This window comes from Struthio camelus, chromosome 13 (assembly GCF_040807025.1).
Source record: "Struthio camelus isolate bStrCam1 chromosome 13, bStrCam1.hap1, whole genome shotgun sequence".
Lineage (NCBI taxonomy): Eukaryota > Metazoa > Chordata > Aves > Struthioniformes > Struthionidae > Struthio > Struthio camelus.
In genome coordinates, this window is record NC_090954.1 from 12,349,116 (window position 1) to 12,372,824 (window position 23,709).

The window sequence follows — 23,709 nt, forward strand, 5'->3', positions numbered from 1 at the left end:
GCAGGCACCCCGGCCGCGCTCCGGAGCATCCCAAACCCCGCCGGGACCCCGCGCCCCAGCGGCGGCTCCCCGTTACGAAACGCGGCCGGGGCGGGGCGGGGCGGCAGCGGCGGCAGCAGCCAATGGAGGCCCCGGCGGCCCCGCCGCCGCCGCCGCTTATGTAAGGGGGGGGCCGCGGCGGGCGCCGGCCCCTGGCCCGGCGGGGCGGGAGCGGCGCCGGGAGCCGCCCCCGCGCAGGGCAGCGCAGCGCAGCCCTCTGCCGACCGGACCGGACCGGACCGCGCGGGGCCGCAGGCAGCGCCGGCCCGAGGGCGATGCGCCGCAGCCCCCCGCCGGGGCCGGGCTGCCCCCGCCGGGGCCGCAGCCCCTCGCGGCCGCCGGCGCTTCGCCCCGCGGCTGGCGGCAGCGCCGACCTGCTGCGGTGCCCCTGCTGCCGCCTGGTCCTCTGGGAGCCGGTGACCGTGTGCTGCGGGCACTCCTTCTGCGAGCCGTGCCTGGGGCCGGCCCTGCCCGCCCGCTGCCCCGTGTGCCAGCAGCGGCTGCGGCTGCTGGGCGTCGGGGCGGCGCGGCGCAGCGTGGTGCTCTGCGGCCTCCTGGAGAAGTGCGCGGCCGGCGAGCGGCGGCCGGGGCGGGCGGCCCGCGCCCGGCTGCGGGCGGCTCGCGAAGGCGTCGAGCTGGGTAAGCGCGAGGGGCTGCGGCGGCCGCGGGGTCCCAGCGTGTCCCCAGCCTGGCCCCGCGGGCGGGCGGGCGGGGGCCCCGGCGGGCCGCGTCGGCCTGGCAGCGCGCTGCCCGCCCCGGCTGCCCAGCCCGCAGCTGGGAGCCCCGCGGAGTTTGTCAGGGCTGCGCGGAAGCGCTGGACGGGGAGGCGGAGGGGGGAGCCGGCCGCTGGGCGTTTCTCCCGTGTCCGCAGGTGCAAGGGGCTCGTCCTCAGCCTCCCGCCGGAGCAGCAGGACCTTGCAGGGAGATCCGCAGAAGCGGGACGCAGAGGCTGTGAGCTTTCCCTCTGCTTGGAGTGGCCGGCTCTCCTCTCCCTGCACTGGGGCATCTTCCCAGGCACAGGTTGCTCTCCTTCATGTGCTTTGCCTTTCTGCCAGGCTTCCTGGGACTGTTGGAGGGGACGGTTGGTGGGGGCAAGCCCCACGGCTCATTGCTGGCAATCAGGCTGCAGACAGGGCAGAGCAGCGCGTGCCCTGTTGCCCGCGTGCGTGGGGTGTGAACTGGGCAGCTGGAGAGAAATAGCTGCACATTTAAAGCAAAGAGCTCAGCGGCCTCCTGGGGGCATCCAGCAATATTTCTGGGCCAGAGGAAGAGCTCAGCCCAGCCAGGCCCCAGGGTGGTGCGACGATTATATAAAACGGTTGGGACTCTTCCAGTCCGGGACAGATGTGCCTGAGCCCCCGGAGCCTGGCGAGAGCACAGCCTTGGCCAGGCTTCGGGGCCAGCCCGCTCACCCCGCGGTGTGGCAGGGCCTCCCCGGCCGCTTCTGGGACAGGCTCCCATGAGACCTTTGCCTGCAGGATCAGGATTGGGCCCAGGGGGCTTTGTCTGCTTTCATGTGAGGCTGCAAGTGGGTTTTGTGGAGCGTTCTGGTTAAATAAAAGGGGTTATACAATGTGTCTGGAGGCACAGGGAGTTGGGGCGGTGGAGGCAAAAGGTCCTTTCTAGATGTGCGTTTCTATGGCAGCAGCCAGCTTGCGTTGCAGGGCGCAGACACTTAATTCTCAGTCGGTGCAAGACAAGCGCTGGAGGTAAGGCTATGTCTGAAAGTAAGGGACCGAGCGGGCCAGCAGTTCCTGATGCTGGGAGCAGGGCCCTTTGTGCAACACCCTAAAGCATTCATTTTACATGCTGTGCACTCTTTGTTCAAAGCAAATGCACCTGCAAGATTGTCTGTTACACTTTCCACTATTGCCAGGTTCAATTTTTTTTGTCTTCCTGGGGTATACCATTGCATATCTCCTTTAAAACAGCCTCTGTTTACTATAAAGAGCAAAATTTTGCAAGTTCTTTCCTCCGTCTTTCTTCACTACATGCACAGTCCTCTGAAGGACAGGGAAGTCGAGGTTGGGGCAAAGAGGAAATGGGAATTACAGCTGCGGTTCTTAAACATGTGCTTGCTGGTGTTGCTTGAACTCTGCCATGTGGGTGATGCTTTTGGGACATAATTTTTCAACTTCTGTGGTCTGCAGACCACTTTCAGGCTTCACAGCTTCTTTTGGGCTGCCCTTCGCTCTTCTCTACACGCTTTAACGTTGATAAATGCTGTATCCACAAGAATGCGTGGTTTTGGTGTAGCTCTGTGGACCAGCTTGCAGCGTCCTCCTCAGCAGTCCCCCGTCAGGAGCTGTTACTTCTGGCTTTGTACAAAACCCACAGAGAGCCTGCAAGCCCTGCCCAAAGAGCAACTCTCCTTGCTTGGGAGACTGCATGTCTAAAATGAATTGCCAACTTTTTATCTTCTGTTTTTTCTAAGTGAACAAAAAAGCACAGTGTAATGGGTAACACAGGAGGACTTCTAATGTGCCAGGAGCCTGGGGAGCGCTATCAGTCAGTCATCAGCTGGTGGGTCTGCCAGCTGGCTGATGTCCCTAATGTCTAATGATATCATAGGTCAGAAATAGCTGTGGCTGAAAAGAAGTGCAGAATTTGTAGCCCAATTTTACATATCTTATTTTCCCCAAATCTGTTACTTTATTGCCAGGCTGTGCAAACGTCTTGAATGTATGCTTGCTCGCGTGTTAAATAAGCCTGTAGACTTTGTACCTGTTTGTTCGTCTCTACCTGTCATTAAGTGCTGGAATAGTTCATCTCTAGGTCTGTGCCTGAGAGATGGGGGGTGGTGTAGTAAGTTCCCAGGTTTTCTGAATTCAGCCGTAAGGTCCCGGCTAAGATCATAAGTGAAAATAAGCTCCAAGTGAACATGCGTTGCTCGGCCGTGCGGCTCAGCGTGGCCAGCTGCAGCCCTGGCTCAGCAAGAGCAGGTGCTGCTGTCCGGATCACAATGCCGCCTTCGACTGCCGGCAGAGAGCGAGCCCTCGCTGTGCTCAGCGCCACGCTGTGCACGGGAGCAAAAGGAGGCGATAGCTGGGCACAGCCTTCCTGCGCCGTGGTAAGATGTGGTGGGCAGCTGAGCAGGTCATAGGGAGCCTGGGCACGGTGACAGCGGAGGCGGGTTTGGAGGAGTGGGCACGTTATCTGCAAAGCTGCATCTGGCGCAGGCCGGGCTTTACAGACCTGACTCTCCTCTAGATAGGAGCTGCCAACCCTTCAGCAAGGTGTTTCTGCAAAACCCTTTGCCACAGTAAATGAAATGCCAATGCCTGAAAATGGTTCCTCAGTTATGATGCAAGTTTGGCCTCAGATTTTCAGGAAGGCGGAGAGGAGGGTTTTCTGGCTGCAGCCTGTGCCTTGGCTTCTCTTTTCCGAGAAAAGAGGATGGGGAAGTGTTTAACACTTCCATCACGATGCCTGTACAGATTCCCTTGTTCTTGGGTTTTGACTCTTCACAAGGTAAAATGAGCCAGATTGCAATGTTGAAATAGGTTGCTGGGGAGGAGCTATGGCACAGCTTGTGTCTGATCATGGCTCCCTGGTCACACTGCTCCCAGCTGAGTCAGTGGTCTTGGCAGTGCTGCCCTGGCGTGTGGTGGAGGTGTCCATGTGTGCTGCCTGAGCTGCCTTACAGCCATCCTGGAGAAAGCCCAGAGCCAGCAGGAGCATGAAGCCCTTCTCTACAAGGGACTGGGGGTCACAGCTGTGCTTTCCCCGCAAAAGTGCACCGTAGCCCTTGGCAGGTGCCCGCTGCCGTGGCTTGCTCAGCACTGGGTGAGATGTGGCACTGCGTTTATCGGCGCGTTGCCTGAACTGCGAAAGTCAGCAGCATGTTGGATATAGGTCGTCTCCACAGCAAACTGTGATATAATGGGGTGGGTCTGTGAATCCTCCACAGCTCAAACCCACAAACATGACCACACCTGGCTGCTTCTGTAGGCTGTGTTGCATGGGTGTTGAGGGTGCTGATTTAATTAGTGGTCGACTGTTGCTCAGCCTCACTAGCATCCTGTGCCCCCCAAGCTTCGCATTGATGATGCAGGTTGAAAGGAAGGTCCTAATGAAGTTTCTGTGGGATGGGAGAGAAGAGGTTTTCATGGCTAGCAGCGCCCATGGGAGGTGGTTCCCCCACACTGTGGAGATACCATGCAAGATCAGTGAGAGCTCGCTCCCTGTGAGCTGGATGAGTGAGAACTGGGTGCCAAATTCCCTTCCTCCATTTTGGGAAATCTCAGCCTTTTCTTGTGGTTGGAAACATCCTTGGGTCCTGCAGTGGGAGGTGTTGGTCCAATAGCTTTGCTTCCTTCCCAGCAGCCAGTCCACAGGGTGCTGGGGCAGATCTGGAGCCCTTCTTGTAGCTCCCTTGCCTTTCCCTCTGCCCTGGGATAGAGATGCAAACTGCTGGGTCCAGGAGGCTCTCTAGCTTTTGTGAATGCAGGTCTCCACAGCTGCTGGCTTGTTTTGTAACATGTTATTGTGGATCTGCAGGGTGAATCATGTTGCAGAGCCTCCCGTGGCAACAGCCACCATGAGGAGGATGTATGTGATACACCCTTTCTCCAGCAGCTGTGTCCCGAAAGGATGCATATGAGCACAAATCCCGTCACAGGTGAACAAGCAGATGCTGAAACAGAGCTCCAAGGCAGCAATTGGGCCCTGCGGCTGAGAGCTTTCCAGGGAGATGGGGAATAATGAGGGGGAAATGAAGAGAAATTTACGGATAGATATTTAGGGGAAATGACCACCGTTGCAGAGGGTTATGAGGCTGCCAACTCCTACCTGAAGAGGAGCTGAGAAGTTGGCTGTGTTTAGCTTGAGGCATGCAGCAGCAGGAGGTGTCCCACCATGGCAGGGTCTCCCTAGGCCTTGCCCAGCCGCGGCAGCTCAGCATGTGGCTTTACAGAGACTCGTGGCACAACTAATGACATTTCTGTTTCCAGCCCCAGATGACACTTCCCTGCGGCTGGGCCGGGCAGAGGCGTACGTGGCCCTGGGGCAGTATGCAGAGGCACTGGAGGACCTGGACATGGTGTGCAGGGCTGAGCCTGGAGATGGCAAGGTGAGCAGAAGGGGTGCTGTGGGGTGTGGGCACCAGCTGGCCATACTCCTTCCTCTGACAGGAGGAGGAGAATTTTGGGGAGAAATCTTAAAGGAGGAGGATCTGTGGGGTGTCAGAGGCTGCAGGCAGCAAGGTGTGAGTGAGAGCAGGTTCCCTGCTGCTCTAATCTCTGCAGGTGACTGAACCCAGGGGATTTTGTCCCCATTTTGAGTATAGCCAGGCCGGACTGTGTCATGTGGTTGTAACAGCTATATCCTCCAGCCACACAAGAGACTTTTCCTTTGGATATTACACATCCTGGAGCTGTAAGACCTTCCCCAAATGTGAACATCTCCTGCCCCCAGTAGTACAGTCCTACTTACAGCCAGAGCTTACCATGTGGAAAGAATTTCCCGCTTCCTTTCTACCTCAAAGCATTTCTCCTAGCTGTCCTGGCATGGTTTGGAAAGCTCGCTTCTCCGGCCTCACCGCTGGGGAGAGGGGAGAAGGTGGAAGGCTGGGGAAGTCTTAGCTCCAGAGAGGGATGTGGATATTTTACCTGTGATCCAAAGGTCCTAATTCCAGTCTCCTGTTAGCCACTGATCTTGGGGCCTGGCTCATAGTTCACTGGCTATCCTGAATTCACCTATGCACTGGATTCATCCTGCTCAGGAACACACTATCCAAATCCATTGATGAAGCGTTAAGTTGCAAATACAGGAGGTAAACGCTCCATCCCGCTGATGGGCCCGTTGAGCAATAAAGGTTCAGAGCTGCCTGGCCTCTTCGCTTGCACCCATGCAGCGAGCGCGCGTAGCTGTGCCGGTGACAGGAGGAGCAGCCCAGGATGGGTCACGCAGCCTGGGTCTCTGGGGAAGTTTTGGCTGAGCTGCCCTCTGAAAAACCAGGCCTGGGAGTTTGCTTGCTGATTTGTACAGCACTTTCTGGCAACAGTTTCTCAGCATTCGAAGGCAGAAGCCTTGACCCCTTCTCTAGGCCTCTGTAGGGTTTATTTGCTTGACTTTTGCTATTGTTGCGTATTGGAAAACTCCTGTTTGGTGCCGTTTGTGGCTGTGCTGATGCCGATTTCTCTCTGTGGCTGGATCTGATGGGCAAAAAAGACAAGCCTGAGCATGGGAGCAGCAGTATGTCTGGATACTTCAGCTTAGGCTATGGGCAGGCAGGACAGTGGAGGGGAGACTCCGTCCAAACTCAGCACGCATATGGGAGTTGAAGGGGAGCGTTCTCAGCTGGCAGCAGGCCTAGTGGCTAATAAACAAGACCAGTTGTGTGATGTTGCGCCCATTTAATCAGAGGGTTGGGAAACAGCAACGGGAGCTTGCCTGAGGCAGGGAAGAAGGAACAATTTCTCACCTTCCTTTTCAGAGAGACTTGTACCAGCCTTAACCCCGAACCGGGTCTTGAGGCTGCAAAGCTAAACCTGGGGCTCTCTGTGCCTCCCTCCAGGTGCTTGCTGGGGCGCCCGTTCCCCTTTTGCTGGGTGCTTTAGCTGCGTTCAGGGCAACGGTGGTGGGGACTGCTGAAGGGGTGCTCAGGTCTGTGTTACTAGTAGGGATCCCCTGCTAAACTCACGGGACCAGCTGGAGGAGCGCTGACACTGCTGCGTTGCTTCCTGAGCTGTGTCTCTAGGCCAGGGTAGGAGCAAGCTGTGCTTTGGGTTGGCTACTTTGTCCAAGCCGCTGATTGAAAAAATACATTTTCAAAGCTGCCAAACTAGTCACTGTTCACCTCCCTTCTGGAACAAGGCTGCCTTTGATAGTCAAAAAAAAAAAAAAACACCAAAATCCCTAAAAAACGTAGTTCTTGTGTCTTGTAGTGAGCACATGTTTTTTTCACTCTGCAGGGCTTCTTCAGGAAAGGAAAGGTGCTTCTGGAGATGGGGCGGAGAGCCGAAGCCCTGCTGGAGTTTGAGCGCTGCCTTGCGCTGAGTCCCCCTTTCCTTGCTGCTCAGAGCGAGCTGGAGAAGGTGTGCAGGAAGGGCTCATCCCGAGGCTGAGCTCTGCTCTGAGCCGTAGCATGGTGTTCCCAGGCCCTCGTGTCGGCCTGTGAGATGTGCTTTGCCGCTGAAGGACTGGTGCCTGGCCCAGTCTTGCTGCTCTGGCTGGCTTTGGGAGCACGGAGAGCTCGTTCCCAGTGGCAGCTGGCATCGGTGCCCCATGCGAGTTTGCTCCTGAAGAAAACTGCCCTCCCTCAGTTCGTGTCTGCAAGTCTCTGGTTCTTGCAGGGTTTAGGTGATAACGAGGGCAAGCAGCCAGGCAGGAGGGGGACCTCCAGGCAGTGTCAGTGGCAACCGACACCAAAGCAGCCAGCCGAAAGCTGTCACTGGAGGTTTGGGGCCCTTTCTGCAGATGATTTTGGGCCAGCACTCGCCCCAGTACCAAAATCACTGTCACCACCTCTGGTGGTCCCCTGGCACAGAGATTTCATGCCATGGGTGGACACTTGTCCTCCAGGAGGGAAAGGGGCTGGGGACTGAGGAATGACCATGTACCCCCCAACTGCTTACTCCTTCCTGCTCCTTCTGGGTGGCAGAGAACATGGGTCCCAGCCATTAAAACATGCCATTTTATTCACTGCCTCATGCCAGTGTCTTCCTTAGCCTGGCTTGGACACTGGTTTGACAGGACTCGGCTAGTGTTGAAGTGAGAAGCCCATGCTGTGCCTGTGTGCGGCTGCTAAGAGCAAGAGGCTTGGTTTTAGGGCTTGGGAGGGAAGGAGTGTGGCAGGCCGGGCATCTTCTCAATCCCTTCTCGGAGGGCTTGCATCTGAGCCATGTCCTCTCCTTGCAGATCCTCGCATGGGATGACTCTCATCAGCCAAGTGCAGCTGCAGAGCTCCTGAGTGCTGCCCACTGGGGCTCGCCCAGCCCCCGGGCAGTAGAAGAAGGATCGAGCGCTGGGCTCGCACCCTCCCCTGCAGAAGAGCGTGCTCAGGTGAGAAAGCCTACAGTGAGCTGAGACAGTGATGGGACTTACTGTCCCTTTGGGACATCCCATATTGGGATCTTCCAGTGGTAGGATGAGAGATGAGGTAAGGAGAGGCCCTGCAGGAGAGCAAAGACATGGTCTGAGCTCCTGCTACAGAGACTGGGGAACCTGAGGAGGCTCTTCCTGTTTACTGACCTATCTTCTGTTTCTCTTCGAGTTTTATTCTTCAATATTTTTGGTAAGATTTCAGACTCCCATTGTTTAAAACATAAGTCGCATTGCATTCAGCAGAAGAGTAGAAAATGTCAGTGTTAATAGTGTTTTTATTAGAGGTGTGCATCTGAGGACCGTTCAGACCACTAGGAACTATTAAGGAGCACTCATCTTTTGCTCTTTGCCTTCGAAGGAGAAATTTGGCACGTTTAGAGGGAGGATAAAATTGGAGAAATTGCATTAAATGCACCCAAGTGCCAGGTGGTACATTTGGATAGGGTAAACCCCTGTTTAAGCTGCAAGATCAGCTATCCCATGAGGGCATGCTCTAGGCAGTAAAAATTGCCCAAATCTCCCTCCTACAGAGTATTGCTTTTCAAGTGTTTTCCCCTGTGCCCCAGTTCTGGGGCAGTTTGTGTTCCCCCCCCGCCCCCCCCCCAAAAAAAAAAAAAAAAGATAAAATTGTGGCTCCTAGATGCCATTGCAAGGGTGCATAAAGGATCTCTTTCAAGGCTTCGCTCTCATAACGTCCAACTGGTTAATGCATAATAATGCACAGAAAAACCTCCTGGTCCCATAGAGCTTGGTAGGGTAGATGGGGCTGGCTGAAGTGCAGAGGGAGTGGGGGCATCAAGTTTGATTTTTCTCTTTGTGTCCAGAATCAGGAGGGAGCGATGGAGGATGGCAAAGGGGATGCTGTGCCTGAGTGCGACCAGGTGACACCCGCCCTTTCCCTGCCAAGGACACAGCAAGACCTGGACCCTTTGGCAGAAAGCCAGGAAAGGCAGTTGTTAGGTGAGCATCATCAGAGGTATCAAAACCGCATCTCATGCAAAATGTTTGTTTAAAATATGTTTTGGTGCTGAAATCTCAGTGTTTGTGATGTGTGCCAGACCAGTGAGTGGAGATCCCAGGGAAACACGTTGGGGCAGCTCCAGCCATTGTGCTTACTGCACACAGATGTGAGGGGATCTGATCTCCCGTTATTGAGCTGGTGGAATTATACCAAACCTTTTGGTCTGGTTTGAAAAATTCTAGCTGAAACCGGATATCATTTGTTCCTTTTGCGACGTGGAGTCACAGGGAGGCTTCCTTTGAACTGCTGTGCCCAAAGGCTGCAGCGCCTCAATGGCTGAGCAAAAATGCAAACGGTTGCTTCACCAGTGTGCCTTGTCCCCTAGCTTGCTCTGCCAGCTCAGCATGTCCTGGTGAGATGAACGAAGTGAAATCACATGGCCTGTGTGAGGCAGGAGATCAGACTAGGTCCGTGTCGTGGTTTCTGCTTGTCTCAACGCTGAAGAAAGCCTCAGCACGTTTCCTAGGGGATGTTACTTTTTCCTTCTCTTCTGCCACCAGACAGTGAAGAAGAAACCGCAGCAGCAGAAGGAGACCAGCTGTACCTGGAGGACCTGCTGAGCGTATCTGACCTGGAGTGTTCCCTCTGCATAAGGTGAGTTCTCCAGCCAGCAAGCTCTCAGGATGAAGAACTGGCGCCTGCCAGGGTTTATTTCCTAGTCTGGAGCTTTCTTCACATCCTAGCTGCAAACTCTGTCCCCAGTGCTGCAGAAACACAGGTTAAATGATAAGAGGAAGAAGGTATGGAGGTGTGCTTTCCCCTAGAGAGCTTGGAAGAGCCTAAATCACTCTCTTGGACCCAGTGTATCTACATCTGTATTGCTTATGACATCAGTGCAGAGGTGAGGATATTCACTGGGGTCAAAGATCTTAAGTGATGACTGCCCTTTGTAACTGCAGCCCAGAACAAGAAGGTTTTGCCTCAGGGAAATACTGTACAAGGACACTGTAAACCCAGAGAGGGGCATCAGCTGAGCTCTGTGTATGCAGGAGGTGGGAGAGGAGATCGGGCTAGAGCGTGTGTCCGTCTCCAGGCCAGGGAAGGGCTGGGTGCCTGTGAGTAAGCACATGCTGCCAAAGGGCATGTTGAAATCAGGCAGTTATTTCCCGCGTGTCCCAGGACCTTGAGCAGTTGTGCAAGGACGCTCTGGCTGGAGGGCTGGGCCTTTTGCTGCCGTACGTTCAGGATGGTCAACGTCTCATGTGCAGCAGTGTCTTTCAGGTCTGGGCATGGCATGGGGGAATGACTGCCTGTGAGTGAACTGCAGACCAGGGGCCAGACCAAAGCTATATCTGATCTGAATTAGGTGAATTTAGATCTCTTGCTCCATCTGAGAGCAGTGAAATGTCATATTTGTGAGGAATCGGGTTTCAGTAGGCAAATGAAGGAGGAAGTAGCAATTTGTACCTCCAGACTTCTACTGGTTTCTTAATGTCTTCTCCAAGCAGAGCTTTCCCAAATCTTTCGTTTCTGATTCTGGAGCCACCTGTGAGCAACCTGCAGCCTGCTCTGCTCTTGGAGCTGGGGGAGAAGGAAGCACCTGATATTGCATACATCATTGTGCAAGTCCAACAGTCTGATCCCAGGCTTCTGATTAAAGGAATAAACCAGTTAGAAAGCTTTTAATTAACAGAAACTATTAGCAAAGATTAGCTGATGCGGCTTTAGTGAAGGCAAGTTTCATAGCCATGTATTACTTGAGCGTGGAAGACACTGCATGAAATAGCTTTCAGTGGTGTCTTATCCGTGGAGCACCATTGTCTTTTAGTGAAGATGGCTGGTGAAAGTCAACGTGTTTCCGTTGAAATGGTAGAAGGAGACATGGGAAATGTCCCATTGCTTCAAGAAGCAAAATTGCACAGGACCTTGAGACCTGTTTTCCTCTTGCTCTTAGCAGAGCATTTCAAAAGAGAAGGAGTAGGTACTAGACTGAGAGTAGCCTGAAGCTGCACCCGCAGCGTTGCCTTCCCTGGTCTGCTGAACTCCTGCAGCGCCAGCCTCGGCCTCTGCCAAGCAAATGTGCCCAGCTGCTTTGTGGAAGTGCTACACGCGGGGGCTCAGACCTGCCCAGGGTGCTGGGCCAGGCCTGAAGGGAGCAATAGCTTCAAGAGTACCCGGCCCTTTTAACAGAGGCTACACTGAGTGTCTCTCTCCTGGGCTCATGGCCCTCCTTTGCAGGAGCCCAGGGTGGTGCAACATGCACTCCTTCTCCTCCCGTCTGGCTGTCTTCAGTCTGCTGATTTTGGTGGTTTTGCAGGATGTTCTTTGAGCCGGTGACAACGCCGTGTGGGCACACCTTCTGCAAGGAGTGCCTCGAGCGCTGCCTGGACCACAGGCCCAACTGCCCCCTCTGCAAACAGAGCCTGAGAGAGGTGAGGGCATGTGGTCCTGTGGGATAGAGCCTGAGGAAGAGCTGGGGGCTGGTGTGTGCCAACTCTGGCTGCACTCAGTGTGCCAGGGTTGGGGTGGGAAGCTGTGATGCTTGCATGTAAATGGCTATCTGGTGGAGGGGTATCAGCTTCCTTCATATGGGAAGGACCAGGCAGTTTGTAATTAAGACTGAGGGATTCATTTCCACAGGATGCCACAGTGATTTAGTGAGATTGTAAACAGGACTGAGAGAAAAAGAAAGAAGTTAATGCTAATCTCTCAAAGAGAGAAAGAAGTTAATGCTAATAACCTTTAAAAATGGAAATGGATGGAAAACCTCCTAGCTTGGAGATTTGCTTTAATCTTTAATGAGAAGGGTTTCACATGAGACCATCAGGGAAATTAGGTTGTCATACAAGGACTGCACTGCTGTCAGAGACATGCCATTGTGTTAGATGGGCCCTAGGTCTGAACCAGATCAGCTCTCTGTGCCTGGAGGTCTTGGTGGATCTGATCTCCAGCCCTGCTAGATGGCTGGAGATCCCCTGCTGCCTCAGGCTGGAGAGCATCACATCGCTCGTGTTTATCTGTGACATTCTGATCTAAAATTACCCTCAGCTCTTATAAAAGCGAGCATGACTGAGAGCCGGGGAGGGCTTCAGCAGCTCCCCTCCTGCTCTCATCCAACCTATTTCTGGGTTTCATTTCTTTCAGTACCTGAAGGCTGGAAGTTACAACCCCACTGTGCTGTTGCAGGAGATCATGCTGGCCACCTTCCCCTCCCAGCTGGCCAAGCGGAGAGAGCTGCACCAGGCTGAGATGGCAGAGCTCTCCAAGTAAGCAGAGACCTTCTCTGGCATGTGTGTGGGCAGAGGCAGGGAGGAGGCTGCCCACACCATGCAGCATTGCTCTGGCCTGTGTCTGCTTGAGCTGCATCTGTCCTGCCTCCAGAACCATGGTGTAGCACTGCTAGGAGGGTCCAGATGTGCCTGGGGGTATGTGGGAATGAGGGAACATCTTTTTGGGGGGCTCTTCTGTGGGAAGAGGCTGTCCTTGGGCTCTTGGTGAGCCAAGTGGAGGTTTTAGCGTCACTCTGAGCCAGAGCATCCCTTCTTGGGGCAAAGTACCTTGCAGATCTGCCTCAGCAGGGCAGCCAGGGCCCAAGCTGGGGTTCAATGGGATTTGTTTCTGAAGGTCTCAGAGGGTTCTCAAGTCCTTCTTCCTCTCCTTCAGTCTGACCAAGAACATCCCCATCTTCGTATGCACGATGTCCTTCCCGGGTGTCTCGTGCCCTCTGCACATCTTTGAGCCCTGCTACCGCCTCATGATACGGCGGTGCCAGGAGACTGGCACGAGAAGGTTCGGCATGTGCATCTACGAGAATGGAAAAAGGTGAGCCCCAGGGCAAGGCATCTCCTTCCTGCCCTTCCCATGCGCTACTGGTTTGCCCCTCTCTGGGTCAGTCCCAGTATCTTCACCCTCTGTGAGCATGCAGAAAGCTGTGCAGCTGGTGTTATCTCAGAGGTACCAATACAGAGAAGAAAGGAAGATAGCCTGGTGCTGTGCTCGGCCATGGGGATGGGCATGGGCATTGAGCCTGCTGCTCTGTGCAGGACTCCTGATAACTCAGCCAGGAGTCACCCACCTCAGTTGGTGCATTTGTATGGAGATGCAAAGTCACCCCACATTCTTCAGAAGGGCTCCAGCTCAGAGGAGGCGTTAGCTGGAAGTCCCTCAAATCCTGAGGAGTACGAGAGGAGAAACAGGGCACGATTTCATATCCCACTGCACCCCTGTGGATAAAATCAACAGGAGGGTGATGCTATTTCCACATAGTGTGGAGTGAAACTGGAGCTCACTGCCTCCCAATGTTCTACAGACCAGACAGTAAACGGGGCCAAAAATGGGACAGAGCCATCAGTGACTGTTAAATATGATGGTCTAGGAACAACTCGGGAAGCCTCTGACCTCTGTGAATGTCTAGCTGTGACTTCTAGCTTCTGTTAGTGATCACTTTACAGTTGTCTTATATTCTGTCCTTAACAAGGTGCAACTGGTCATTGTGAGAAAACAGGACACTGGGCTAAATGGGCTCTTGTTCAATGCCATGTGGCAATATTTGTGTTTGTAGTGACACCTCCAGATCTCAGGTGGGCTGAATCTCTAGCCTACTAACCCAAGTACTCAGGTAAATATTTATCTCTACATGGGCAATTCCTCCCTGTGATCCAGTCTTTCTCTACTGAGATGAGATTGATAGCATTTTCTGGTCTCTGGGTTTTGAGAGGATGTCTGAGCAAGGGTTCATTTGTTCAGGACCTCTGGATATCAGGGCAGAATGAAGATCTGAGGCACTTTGGTACAAGATAAGGCAAATCCAAGGGAGTCGTGTGCGTGTGCAGGCAGTGTGCTCTCTATTCCCTGCTCTCTTAGCAGTGAGTGATAACTCAACAGAGTTGTGCTCTGAATTTGCACCCTCCCAGCCACCTTGTTGCTGGGACTTCTTCTTTGTGGAGGTGGTGCAGTCAGGAAAAGCAGCTCTCCCACCACTGGCACCCCTGTTCATGCCTTCTTTTCTCTCCGTCATTCACTCCAGTTTTGCTGACTACGGCTGCATGCTGGAGATTCAGCAGATTGAGTTTCTGGCTGATGGACGATCCCTGGTGGACACCATAGGCAGGCGGCGGTTCCGAGTACTGAGACGGGGACACAGGGATGGCTACAACACTGCTGATATTGAGTACCTGGAGGACAAGAAGGTGATGGCAGGTCTAGGGCAGGAGTCTCCATTGCAGGGGGACAAAGCCAGAGGAAGCAATTTTGCCACATGGGAACACCCTTGGCGGGAATATTTCTGGGACACAGGGTAGCTGTTTTCTCAGCTAATGGCATCTTTCAGTACCGAATCCCAGCTGAATCCGAGCGTGGACTCCAGTCACGTTAGCCTTGCTGGCCTCCTTGCACTGGAGTTAGGTGCAAAGCTTCATGTGGAGAGTGGGCTACCTAGACTGGAAAAAACTGGGAGCTCCTGGTTACAGATGGAGAAGCCAGGTTATGATGTGTGAATCCTTCCCTTGCTCTGTCTGTGGGTAGCTCAGGCTCAGCAAACACTCCAGAGAGCAGAAAAGATGCCGTAAGTGGGTGCAGCAGGAATAAACCTGCTCTTTGTGCCTCTATGGCCTCCTCCATTGGGTGTGAGCTGCCGTCTTCCTTCCCCCCATGCACTGCCCTTTCTGCTTTCCTTTCTTCCACACAGGTGGCTGGAGAGGAGTTGGAGGAGCTGCAGTGCCTGCATGAGAGCACCTACCAGTTGGCTCAGAGATTTTGTGAGCACGGAGATGTTGCCTCCAGACACATTTTGATGCAGCACGGACCCCTGCCAGAGAAGGAAGAGGACATCCAGGTAACACCTGAAGGAAGAGGTGCCCCAAATAGGGAGGGAGAGCCTTTGAATCAGAGCTGTTTCTCCATTCACCACCACGTCTTCAAAGGCATTTAGGAACCTAATGGCAGAAGCTGTCACAGGAGGGAGCTCAGAGCATCTGGAAGTACTTTGCTAAGCTAACTGAGCAAGCACTTATGTGGCCTCATTGTAGGTGTGCTTTCCAGTGCACTGATTGTTCCCATCCCTCCTCTTCCTCAGCTTCCTGAAGTCAGTCTTCACCCAGTGGAAAATCTTGTCTGTGGGATGCGAGGCAGCAGGTGGAGCAGCATGAGGAGAGATGCAGAGGGGCTGGGCTGCCCAGGACTGCAACTGTGTGTGTGCCGTGTCTGCATGCACATGTGTGAGAGCCAGATGGGCCAAACCATGAGGGTGTCAGGACCAGAGAGCAGGGGACTCTGCTACAGGGGGAGGCTTGCCTTGCACACGGCTGGGAAGAAAGGGCATGGGACGCTTTTTGGCTTCGTGGTCGAGATCTCCCCACAAATGCATCCCAGTGGGAGCGAAAAGCAAAGCCGTGTGCATGCTGAGAGCTTAGTACTCCCCAGGAGAGGAGCTTGAGGTCTGCTGGGCTGGTGCTGAGGCTTCGCTCTGTGCCCAGGTGCACTTGTGCTGGCAGGGCTGATGCAGCTGTGGTCCAGCTGTGGGTCCTGCTTGGTGCCACGGCATGTGCTGCTCTTGCTGGGTCCTGAAGCCTCATGGCTGGCCTGAGAAGAGGTGCTAAGAAGACAGAATCCAATTTACTTATTAACTTGCTTTGACAAATTAAGATTTGGAATTTCATTTATTCTGAGGAAAGTGTTTCCTGCCTAGACCATTGCAGATATGCTCTTTCTGTGTGTGCCTGGCCTGTCCCTGAGTCAGAGCTGTCCTGACAGCAGTCATGCCAAATCTGTGCTCAAAACTAGAAAATGACTCTTCCTCATTCATTTTAATAGAATGTTTCCCTCTTAAATTGGCTCACATTTTAAAGGAGCATTTTCCAAAAGCATTGTCCAGCTCTTGTGCCTGTTTGGCCTATACTTCCTTGCCCTTGTTAGAGCACTTGAGTAATGCTAAAGCAAATACCCAGAAAGACAAATTCCCAGAGGAGGCTCTCCTAGCCTGCAGCGTTGGCTGGTAGATGCAGCATGAGCCTCGTTGCAGGGCCTGGGCCAGTGGAGGGGGAGCTAACGCTGCTGCCTTGGGGTGCCGGTAGGGCTGTGCAGCCTGGGCCAAGAGGAGAGTTTGGCCTGTGCTTAGGAAAGCAGTTGCCTTCAGACAAACAAAGGCACAAGATATTGCTGTCTCTTTTAGTATAGACTCTTTCCTGTTTGCATCTGTGTCTGGAGGCTCCCTGGGCTATGTTTGTCTGGAAGCTGAATTCCTTTATCCAGCAGTCTTGACCCTGGACAGACAAAAAGGCTGTTCAGATGGATACCTTAGCCAAAGCTGGCACTGCTGCAGCAGTTGCCTTACTGATGAGAGCACATTTTTCCTACTGGAGGTGCTTCCCAAAGACAATGTATTTATCTGCCTTGCTGTTACCTGGCTTGGGTGTTTCTCTTCCCTCTCTCTCCCCATTAGGCTTCTGCCGACGGACCAGCCTGGTGCTGGTGGCTCATCTCCATCCTGCCGCTTGACCCATCCTACCAGCTGACGCTCTTCTCCACCACGTCTCTGCGGGCCCGCCTGGCCCAGCTGCAGCGCATCCTCACGGCGCTGCTGCACCACCACTCCAGCGGGCCCCCGCTGCCCCAACATGGCCCCCGCAGCCAGGTCTGAGGGCCCACGCCAACCTGGCCTTTCATGGGGCACCTGGCATTGCCTGTGGGAGCGAGAGCTCCACCCAGCTCGTTTCTTTACGTGCTTCTTCATGGTTTTAGCATAGGTGGATTTCCCCGCAAAGCAACCTCAGCAACAAGCCGGGCGCTCGCCTCCCTGAGAGTGCAGAGGCAGCCAGCAGCGATACCGTGCCGTCCACGTAAGCCACTTTGGTGCCATGGGCATGCTGTGCTGCCAGGAGGGAAGGTGGCGAGTCCCGCGGTGGGGACCAGTCCAGAAAATTGGATTGTGTCCTGGGAACCAAAATCCCTCGCTGAGCTGCCCTGGTGTCATGGAGGTCTTTCCCTAGGGCATAGGAATGAGTGCCAGGACCCCCCTCCCTGGTTTTGACTCTTCCTCTTTGAAGGACTATGTAGCTTTTTAGTAAAAGGGCCTGCTCTGCACAGCAATGGAGGGTGGTGTTGAGATGCTTGGGAGAGGCTGCGCTGTGATGCAGAGAGGTCCATATGGCTTTTCCAGACTTCAGGAGCTGAAGGTTCGGGCTCCGTTTATGAGTCTGACTTGATCGTCATTCAAACTAGAAGAAAGGGTAAATTAATCTGGACCGCACAGTTCTGCTTCTGACGGTCTCCTTGGCCACGCAGATATGAGATGCGGCTCTCTGAGCGTGTCCTGTTCTGCATGTCCCTTCCTCTGGGTCTGCTCAGTTCCCTGCCTGCCTTTGCCATGCTGGACTTGCAGGGAGCATCCGCGGTAGGGAGCTGCCTGGGGATGCTCTGGCTGAACTGAACAGCGGCCACTTAGCTGACAGCTGAGACCGCTGTCCTGAAACTATGGGGGGGGGTGTGTTGGTAGTGTTAGCACTTTCTCCTCACTCAAAAAGGACAGTTCTGGATCCTGTTTGGGCTCAGACTGCAGTTTTGGACCTGGTCCCAGGGGTGTGAGCTTGAAGGAACCGGCCATGCTGGAGAATTAGGCCTGGAAGTGTTTTTGGGAGACCGCTCCTTCAGTAGCGCAGTACTGTGTTCAGTGTTTTCTGGAAACTTTCTGCTTCCTCAGGAGGAAATCGGGATCTGAGCAGCAGCTGTCCCTGTTTAGGGACTCCCAAAACAGTTCAGGATCCCCTAAAACAAGACAGATTGATGCCAAGGGAGCCAAAACTCTGGGGAGACCTGGGAAGGGCAGTATGCAGGGGTTGAGGCTGTGAACCCCGCATCGGGGACAAGTGCTTGGTTGCTCCTCGTTGCTGAATACAGGGGGAAGAGTAACGCCCCCTGAGCAGGCTGCAGCTTCCCACTGTAGGAATCCTGAAGGTTTGAGATTTTTCTCTCTTACATGATTTCAGTGGGTTTGAGTTGAAATTTAGGAGTAATATCTACTTAGTCAGTTATTGGATTATATTTTTCCAGAATCTTATCCCTGCCTTTCCCATATGCTCCACACACCATCTGGGGGCTCCATGAGCTGTTATATGTGTGTGTGGGAGAGAAAGTGGGGTGCTCTTTACTGCATGTGAATCATCTCGGCATCCATCTGTGCCCTGCGGGCGCTGGGTCCCGCTCCTGCCTGGGTTGGTCTGTCCTCACTGCTGGGATAGGAGGCTCTGCTCTGGTGGGGAATCTGCCCCCAGCGGCCACCTTTTCCCTTCCAGCTCTCTCCAGCATCCAGAGGTTTCATTCTCTCCTCTCCAGCAAAGTGCCTCCCTGGAGTGAGGGTTGGGGTGAGCTGAGCTCTTGCTCCCAAGGGACCTCAAGGAGAGCAGAGTGGCTGAGAGCAGCATGAAGCTGGATTTGCTCCTCTGCCTTTGAGCCGTGTCCTCTTCCATGTTGCTGCTCTTTCTCTGGAGCAGTGTGACTCCCCAAAAGGGCTGCAGGCTCCTTGGGAGCCACTGGGCTGTCTGACCGGAGATGGCAAAGGAGGCGATGGTGAGACTCTCCGTGGCTGTGTCAGGGTGGCTGTGCACTAGTGTCAGAGTGTGCTGGTTCCCCACCACTGAATTTTGGGAAGTGCCTTTCTTTTCTCTAGGGTAGATGTGAGCTCAGGCTGTGACCCCCAGAGCTCCCCGCGTGCCCTTTGAACTGCCAACTTGCCAAATGCAGGAGCTTGCTGTGCTGGTGCATGTCCCTCAGCCCCCACTTTGCTGCCTGCCTTTGCTGGGGCAGCGAGGAAGGGATGGGGTGGGGAAGCGTGTGGCTGCCCTGTGCTGGGAGGGCTCGAGGTTAGTGTTTGGAGAGAGCCAGGGCCTGGAGCCACTTCTGCCTGGCCTGTTTCAGGAAGGGACGTGTGTAAATCATTCTGGTTTGCTTGGAGTGCCTTTTAGGTTTGTATTAGTATTTTCTCTCTCTTTGAATCAAGTTTTCTTCCTGGACATTGAAATAAAGGCCTTTGTTTGTTTGTTTTGTTGGTGGTATTTGACCTTTTGGTTGCACAGTGAGCACAAGGCTCCAGATGAAAGTGCTTGTGCATCACCAGGGAGCTTTAGGGATGGCTGGAGAAGTGGTGTGCTGGCCCTCAGATGGCATCCAAGAAGCACTCAGTGAATACAGTCTGGCAAGGGCAGACAGCAGCAAGTGGGGGCGGGGGGAAGAGGTGGTTTTGGCCCAGAGAAAGAGACCATGTGAAAAGGAGCCAAAAAGACCAGTTCCTTGCCTGTTGCTGCAGCTAGAGACTTTGGGGAAGGAGGGGAAGCAGGGCAGACCTGGCTGGTGGAGAGGCCAATTGGCAAGTCCTCCATGGTGCCCATCCCTTGAATGCTGCCAAGCATGTTTGTTCCTGGCTCCAGGAATGGGGGCGAGCGGGCTGGCTGTCTTCCGTGCTGCTCTGCGTTGTGCTGAGCAGCCCTGGAGCAACGCAGGCGGGACGGAAGGGACGCAAGTGGGCTGAGGCAGTGTATAAGAGCATAGGCATGTCCCGTGGCTCAGAGCAGGGTCTCTGCTAGGCCATTACTAACAGGCTCCATGAAGAGTTGGACCTTGAGTTTCTTCCCCCAGCAATACCAGGCTGTGTCTCGGGAAAGCCCAGCTCGTGCCTGCAGCCACCTGGGGCCAGGCCCCAGGCTTCCTCCAAACCTGATGAAGAAAGAGGAAAGAAATTTGTTGTGGGAACAGCCCAGCTGCCAGCTTCCTCCCACTCTGCAGAGGGGGGGAGTGTGAAAGGAGCCACTGTCATTTACAGAAAAGGGGTTTAAAAATAAAACAAACCACAATCCTCTCAAGGAAGAGAGGATCTGTTGAGCTGCTGTGGGCCCAGGTCCATCGTTCTGGGGTTTAGCTGTGGTGGCTGAAGACAATACCAAATCCTTCGGCGCTGGAGGTGTAAGCTATTGCTGCAGGTAAACCCAGCGCTGAGCACCAGGGTGTTCGCAGCGCGTAAATGCACCACGCTGGCCAGGGGCACCTCTTGGGACCAGACAGTGCAGATGCACCGTGCAGCCTGTTCGTTCAGCACAACACGAACAGCAGAGCTTGTCAAGCTAGAGAGATGCCCTCCCTCCTTATTTTGGAGGAGGGGAGGGCCTTCCTCTTTTGCCCCCCTCCCGCCCAGCCTCTACCCTCCCCACTGGCTCTGGCGGCCCAGGTTTTGGGCCCTGCCGTGCAGCTGGCGTGTGCTGTGTGCAGGAAGGCTGGCGCTGGCCCCAGCTCCCTTTGCCGTGTTGGCCTGCTCCCACTAGATGTCAGGAAGAGGCTGAGCGTGGGTGAGGACCGCACGGCACCACGAGCAGGCAGCAGCCAGGAGAGGAGGCACCCCCTTGTCCTGGCACACAGCCAGGGTGCAGTGGTGTCCTACCACCCTGCGTGCAGGCAGACCGGGTGTATGGGGCCATCTCAGCCCAACTGGGGTGATGGGTTGTTCCACTGAGTGTGGGTGCAGCTGGGCTCTGGATGGGGTGGTCGGGGGGGGGGGGGCGGCAGTGTCCGTGCTCCGTACTGCACTGAGGGACAGAGCAGGGCTGCCACCTTCCTAGTCCTGCCCCAAAGCTCTGCCCAGATATGGGGACACCAGTGTTCCCACCATCCACTGGGACCGTAAGGTGGGCATCGGGCTCACCACTGCCTCCCACCAAACGTTTGCCTGGGATCAGATGCTCTGGGGTCCAGCCGGTGCCAGCAGAGGCTGGCAGCTGCGGAGACCGCACGGCTCCTTCGCCTCCCCAACAGCAGCGAGAGCTGCAGGGAGGGGGGCCCAGTGCGACAAGTGCTCCGGCTCACCTGCACCTCCGTGTGCAGCTTTCTGTGGCTCATATCCTCTGTCCTCCTGTATTTTTCCATCTCTGCATATGCTCCTCCCCGGCTCATCCCAACAAAACTAGTAATGATTTCTGGCTTTTATATAACACTTGTCATCAGTGCTTTTCAAAAGGAAGTCAATACCCTTCTCTGGATTTTACAGGTGGGGAACCAAGGACAGAAAGAGGCAGTGTGACACCCAAGGTCACCCACTACAAAATCCCTAGGAGTCCCCGGGCTCTCTGAATATCCCATTTCCCACCCATTCCAGGCTAGAGAGACATCTCTGCGGCCAGGCTTTGCCTCTCTGGGGTCAGCTGGAGGATCTCCTAGGAGATGGCCCTGTCCTACCATCCCCAGCCGCCTCCTCCAGCTCCCCTGCCCTTGTCACTAGCAACTTCAGTCCTTCCTGCTTGGCGTTTTCAACTCGCAACATTGGTGACAACTTGCCTCACCGAATATCGCGGACAAGCAATTACCTAAAGCGGCAAGTAATTAATACAGCAGGTGTTAGGCTGCGCCTCGTGTTTCTTTAACAAATGGTGACGCTTCAGACCAATTAGACCAGCCGGTACTTGAGACAGCAGAAAATCAACACGAGTTTGTTCGTGCTGAGATCTTTTTCTCTAGTCAGGCCATGCTCACGCAGAAAGCAGAGGGCATTACGTTTTAAGGTTAATGAAGGTGGAAAGAAAGGGGGAAAACCAGCAGCTAATTTTTTTCCATACTTTAGGAGAGACTAGTTGGTGCAATGAAAGCGTGATCATATTATTCCTGCTTTTTCAGAAAAATAAGGAAAACAATGAAGACAGATGTAGTTTCTCTTTCAAGAGAACCCACCCACGGGATATATTCAAAGCCAGAAAACAATCAGCTCTGAAAAAAGCACTTTCAAGCTGCTGCCAGAGGTCTGAGTGGGACCTGCTGGTCGCCCTGGAGAAATGGCCCTGCCGTTTCCTCCAGACAGACTGCACATAGCACAAAATCAGTTGCGGAGCGATTGCTGGGCATGTGCAGAAGGCCACCTGGAGCAGAGATCGGGTGGCAGCAGCCACGTGCCCTTGAGCGGCTGCCCCGTTTCCCCACCAAGGAGAAGAGTTATCCAAGCCCACCCCCACGTAAGGAGTGAGAAACACTCGCTGCTTTAATAAGCCATCTTAATAAATAGATTTACTGGGGCAGGCTTTTCTTAATAGTTCTTAAAACCCATAGATGTCCATGGCAGTGGTGCTGCCAAGCCACAGACTGGGGCAGCTGTGCTGCCCCCAGCCCTCCCGCGCCACCTGCCTCAGAGCTGCCTTTCCACCTACCCTCGGGAAGCACCTGAGGGAGGAATTAACTCCCCCAACATGTCCCTCGCACCAACAGTCCCAAGGACCCCAGCTCTCATTCCTGGCCCATGCCAGAGCCAGGCAGACAGTAATAGCTTGGCATGCTTCATCACTTCTCTGTAATTACAGAGCAACCTCCTCCTCCTGCCTCTCCCCCACCAAATGACACAGCTGGGTCAGGCACTGCAGACGGGTAGATGAGAGTAGAAAGCCAGGCAGGGTTTGGCCAAGCGACAGAGAAAGGGAAGGGGAGGGAAGGATGTATCCCTAATAGAGTGGGCCACAACACGGCAAGGCTATGTGCCCACCTGCACACACCTGAGACTGAGCACTCAGGAGGGGGACATGGGATTACCATTCTGCATAGAACTGGCACAGTGGAGTCCAGATGTGACCATGTCCTTGGATGCCACAGCAATGCAGAGAGCCACCACTGATGCTAATGTCTCACGTGGGGGCTATCTAAGTCTTAAAGAACACCAATTTGCTTTAGGCCAGATGTGCAGGACTGTAAGGGAGCTCTTCTGGAGCTGGCAGGCTGGGAATGGGGGAGTTGTTTGCTGTGACTGGTGGGACCAATAGCCACTCTCCATTCAGGCATGGTCTTCTTGGAGTAGGTAACCAAAGTGACCACTACCACCAAACCATGACCGTGACTGCGACCACGACCACGTTTATCACCATCACCAAAGCTCAGTGAGAGAGTGCCAGGGTGCAGAAAGGGAGGGAGCTCAACACAAAGACAAGCACTTGTAGGTGGGGGTGAAGAGCGCAGAAGAAAGGGCTGCTGGGGGTCAAGCTGAATGGGAAAACAAGTCTTGGGCCATCACATGAGGAAGCTGCCTGCACCGTTTGCTCCTGTTGTGCTGAAGAAAACAGGCCTCTGCATACATCAAAGAAATACCTGGCTGCAACAACAGCAGACCAGAGTGCCTACTGCAGACAAACTGCCTTTACTCCAGCCAGCCAGGAGCCCTGTCCCTCAGTCCCAAAATATGTACTGGCTGGGAGTCTGGCTGCCTCGATGCCCTTGGTGTTGATTTATGATTTCAGGAAACTATTCCAGCTGAGGCAAAATATTTACAGGACTGATTAAACACCAAGAAAATGGGAAACTTGTTAAAAGTGTGGAAGTTATATAAATAGAGCATTATTAAAATAAAATGTGACTTTTAGCAAGGATAGCTTTCTCAGCTGTTCTCTGTTTATCTTAATTGTTTCCCTCCATTAATTACAATCTGAGAAGGAGACTTGTGCAAATTGAAATAAATTAATCGAATTTGTTTAGAGTTTTGTGTGGCTGGCTTATGGGGATTGCAATTAAGCCAGCATGTTTGGGGTATTAAATTACATTTCCTAGCTCTGTTCCTTCCTTTGCAAGTGCTGGGAACGTGAAAAGGCAGGCCCTAGCGACAATTAGAAGATAAACAAGCTTTGTGATCAATTGTCATTTTAGTTCCTGTGCCTCAG

At 54.1% G+C, this 23,709-nt stretch overlaps 1 protein-coding gene across 1 annotated transcript; it reads left to right on the top strand.

Annotated features, from left to right (window-relative positions):
- The first annotated feature begins 314 nt into the window (after positions 1–314).
- Positions 315–19,081, top strand: LOC138069110 (LON peptidase N-terminal domain and RING finger protein 1-like). Its single transcript, XM_068959643.1, has 12 exons — positions 315–678; positions 4,992–5,110; positions 6,954–7,076; positions 7,900–8,043; positions 8,910–9,045; positions 9,607–9,700; positions 11,364–11,478; positions 12,191–12,312; positions 12,710–12,868; positions 14,073–14,235; positions 14,733–14,879; positions 16,485–19,081. Exons 1-12 carry the CDS (start codon positions 315–317, stop codon positions 16,680–16,682), a joined length of 1,884 nt encoding a protein of 627 aa, XP_068815744.1. The 3' UTR covers positions 16,683–19,081.
- The last annotated feature ends 4,628 nt before the right edge of the window (positions 19,082–23,709 follow it).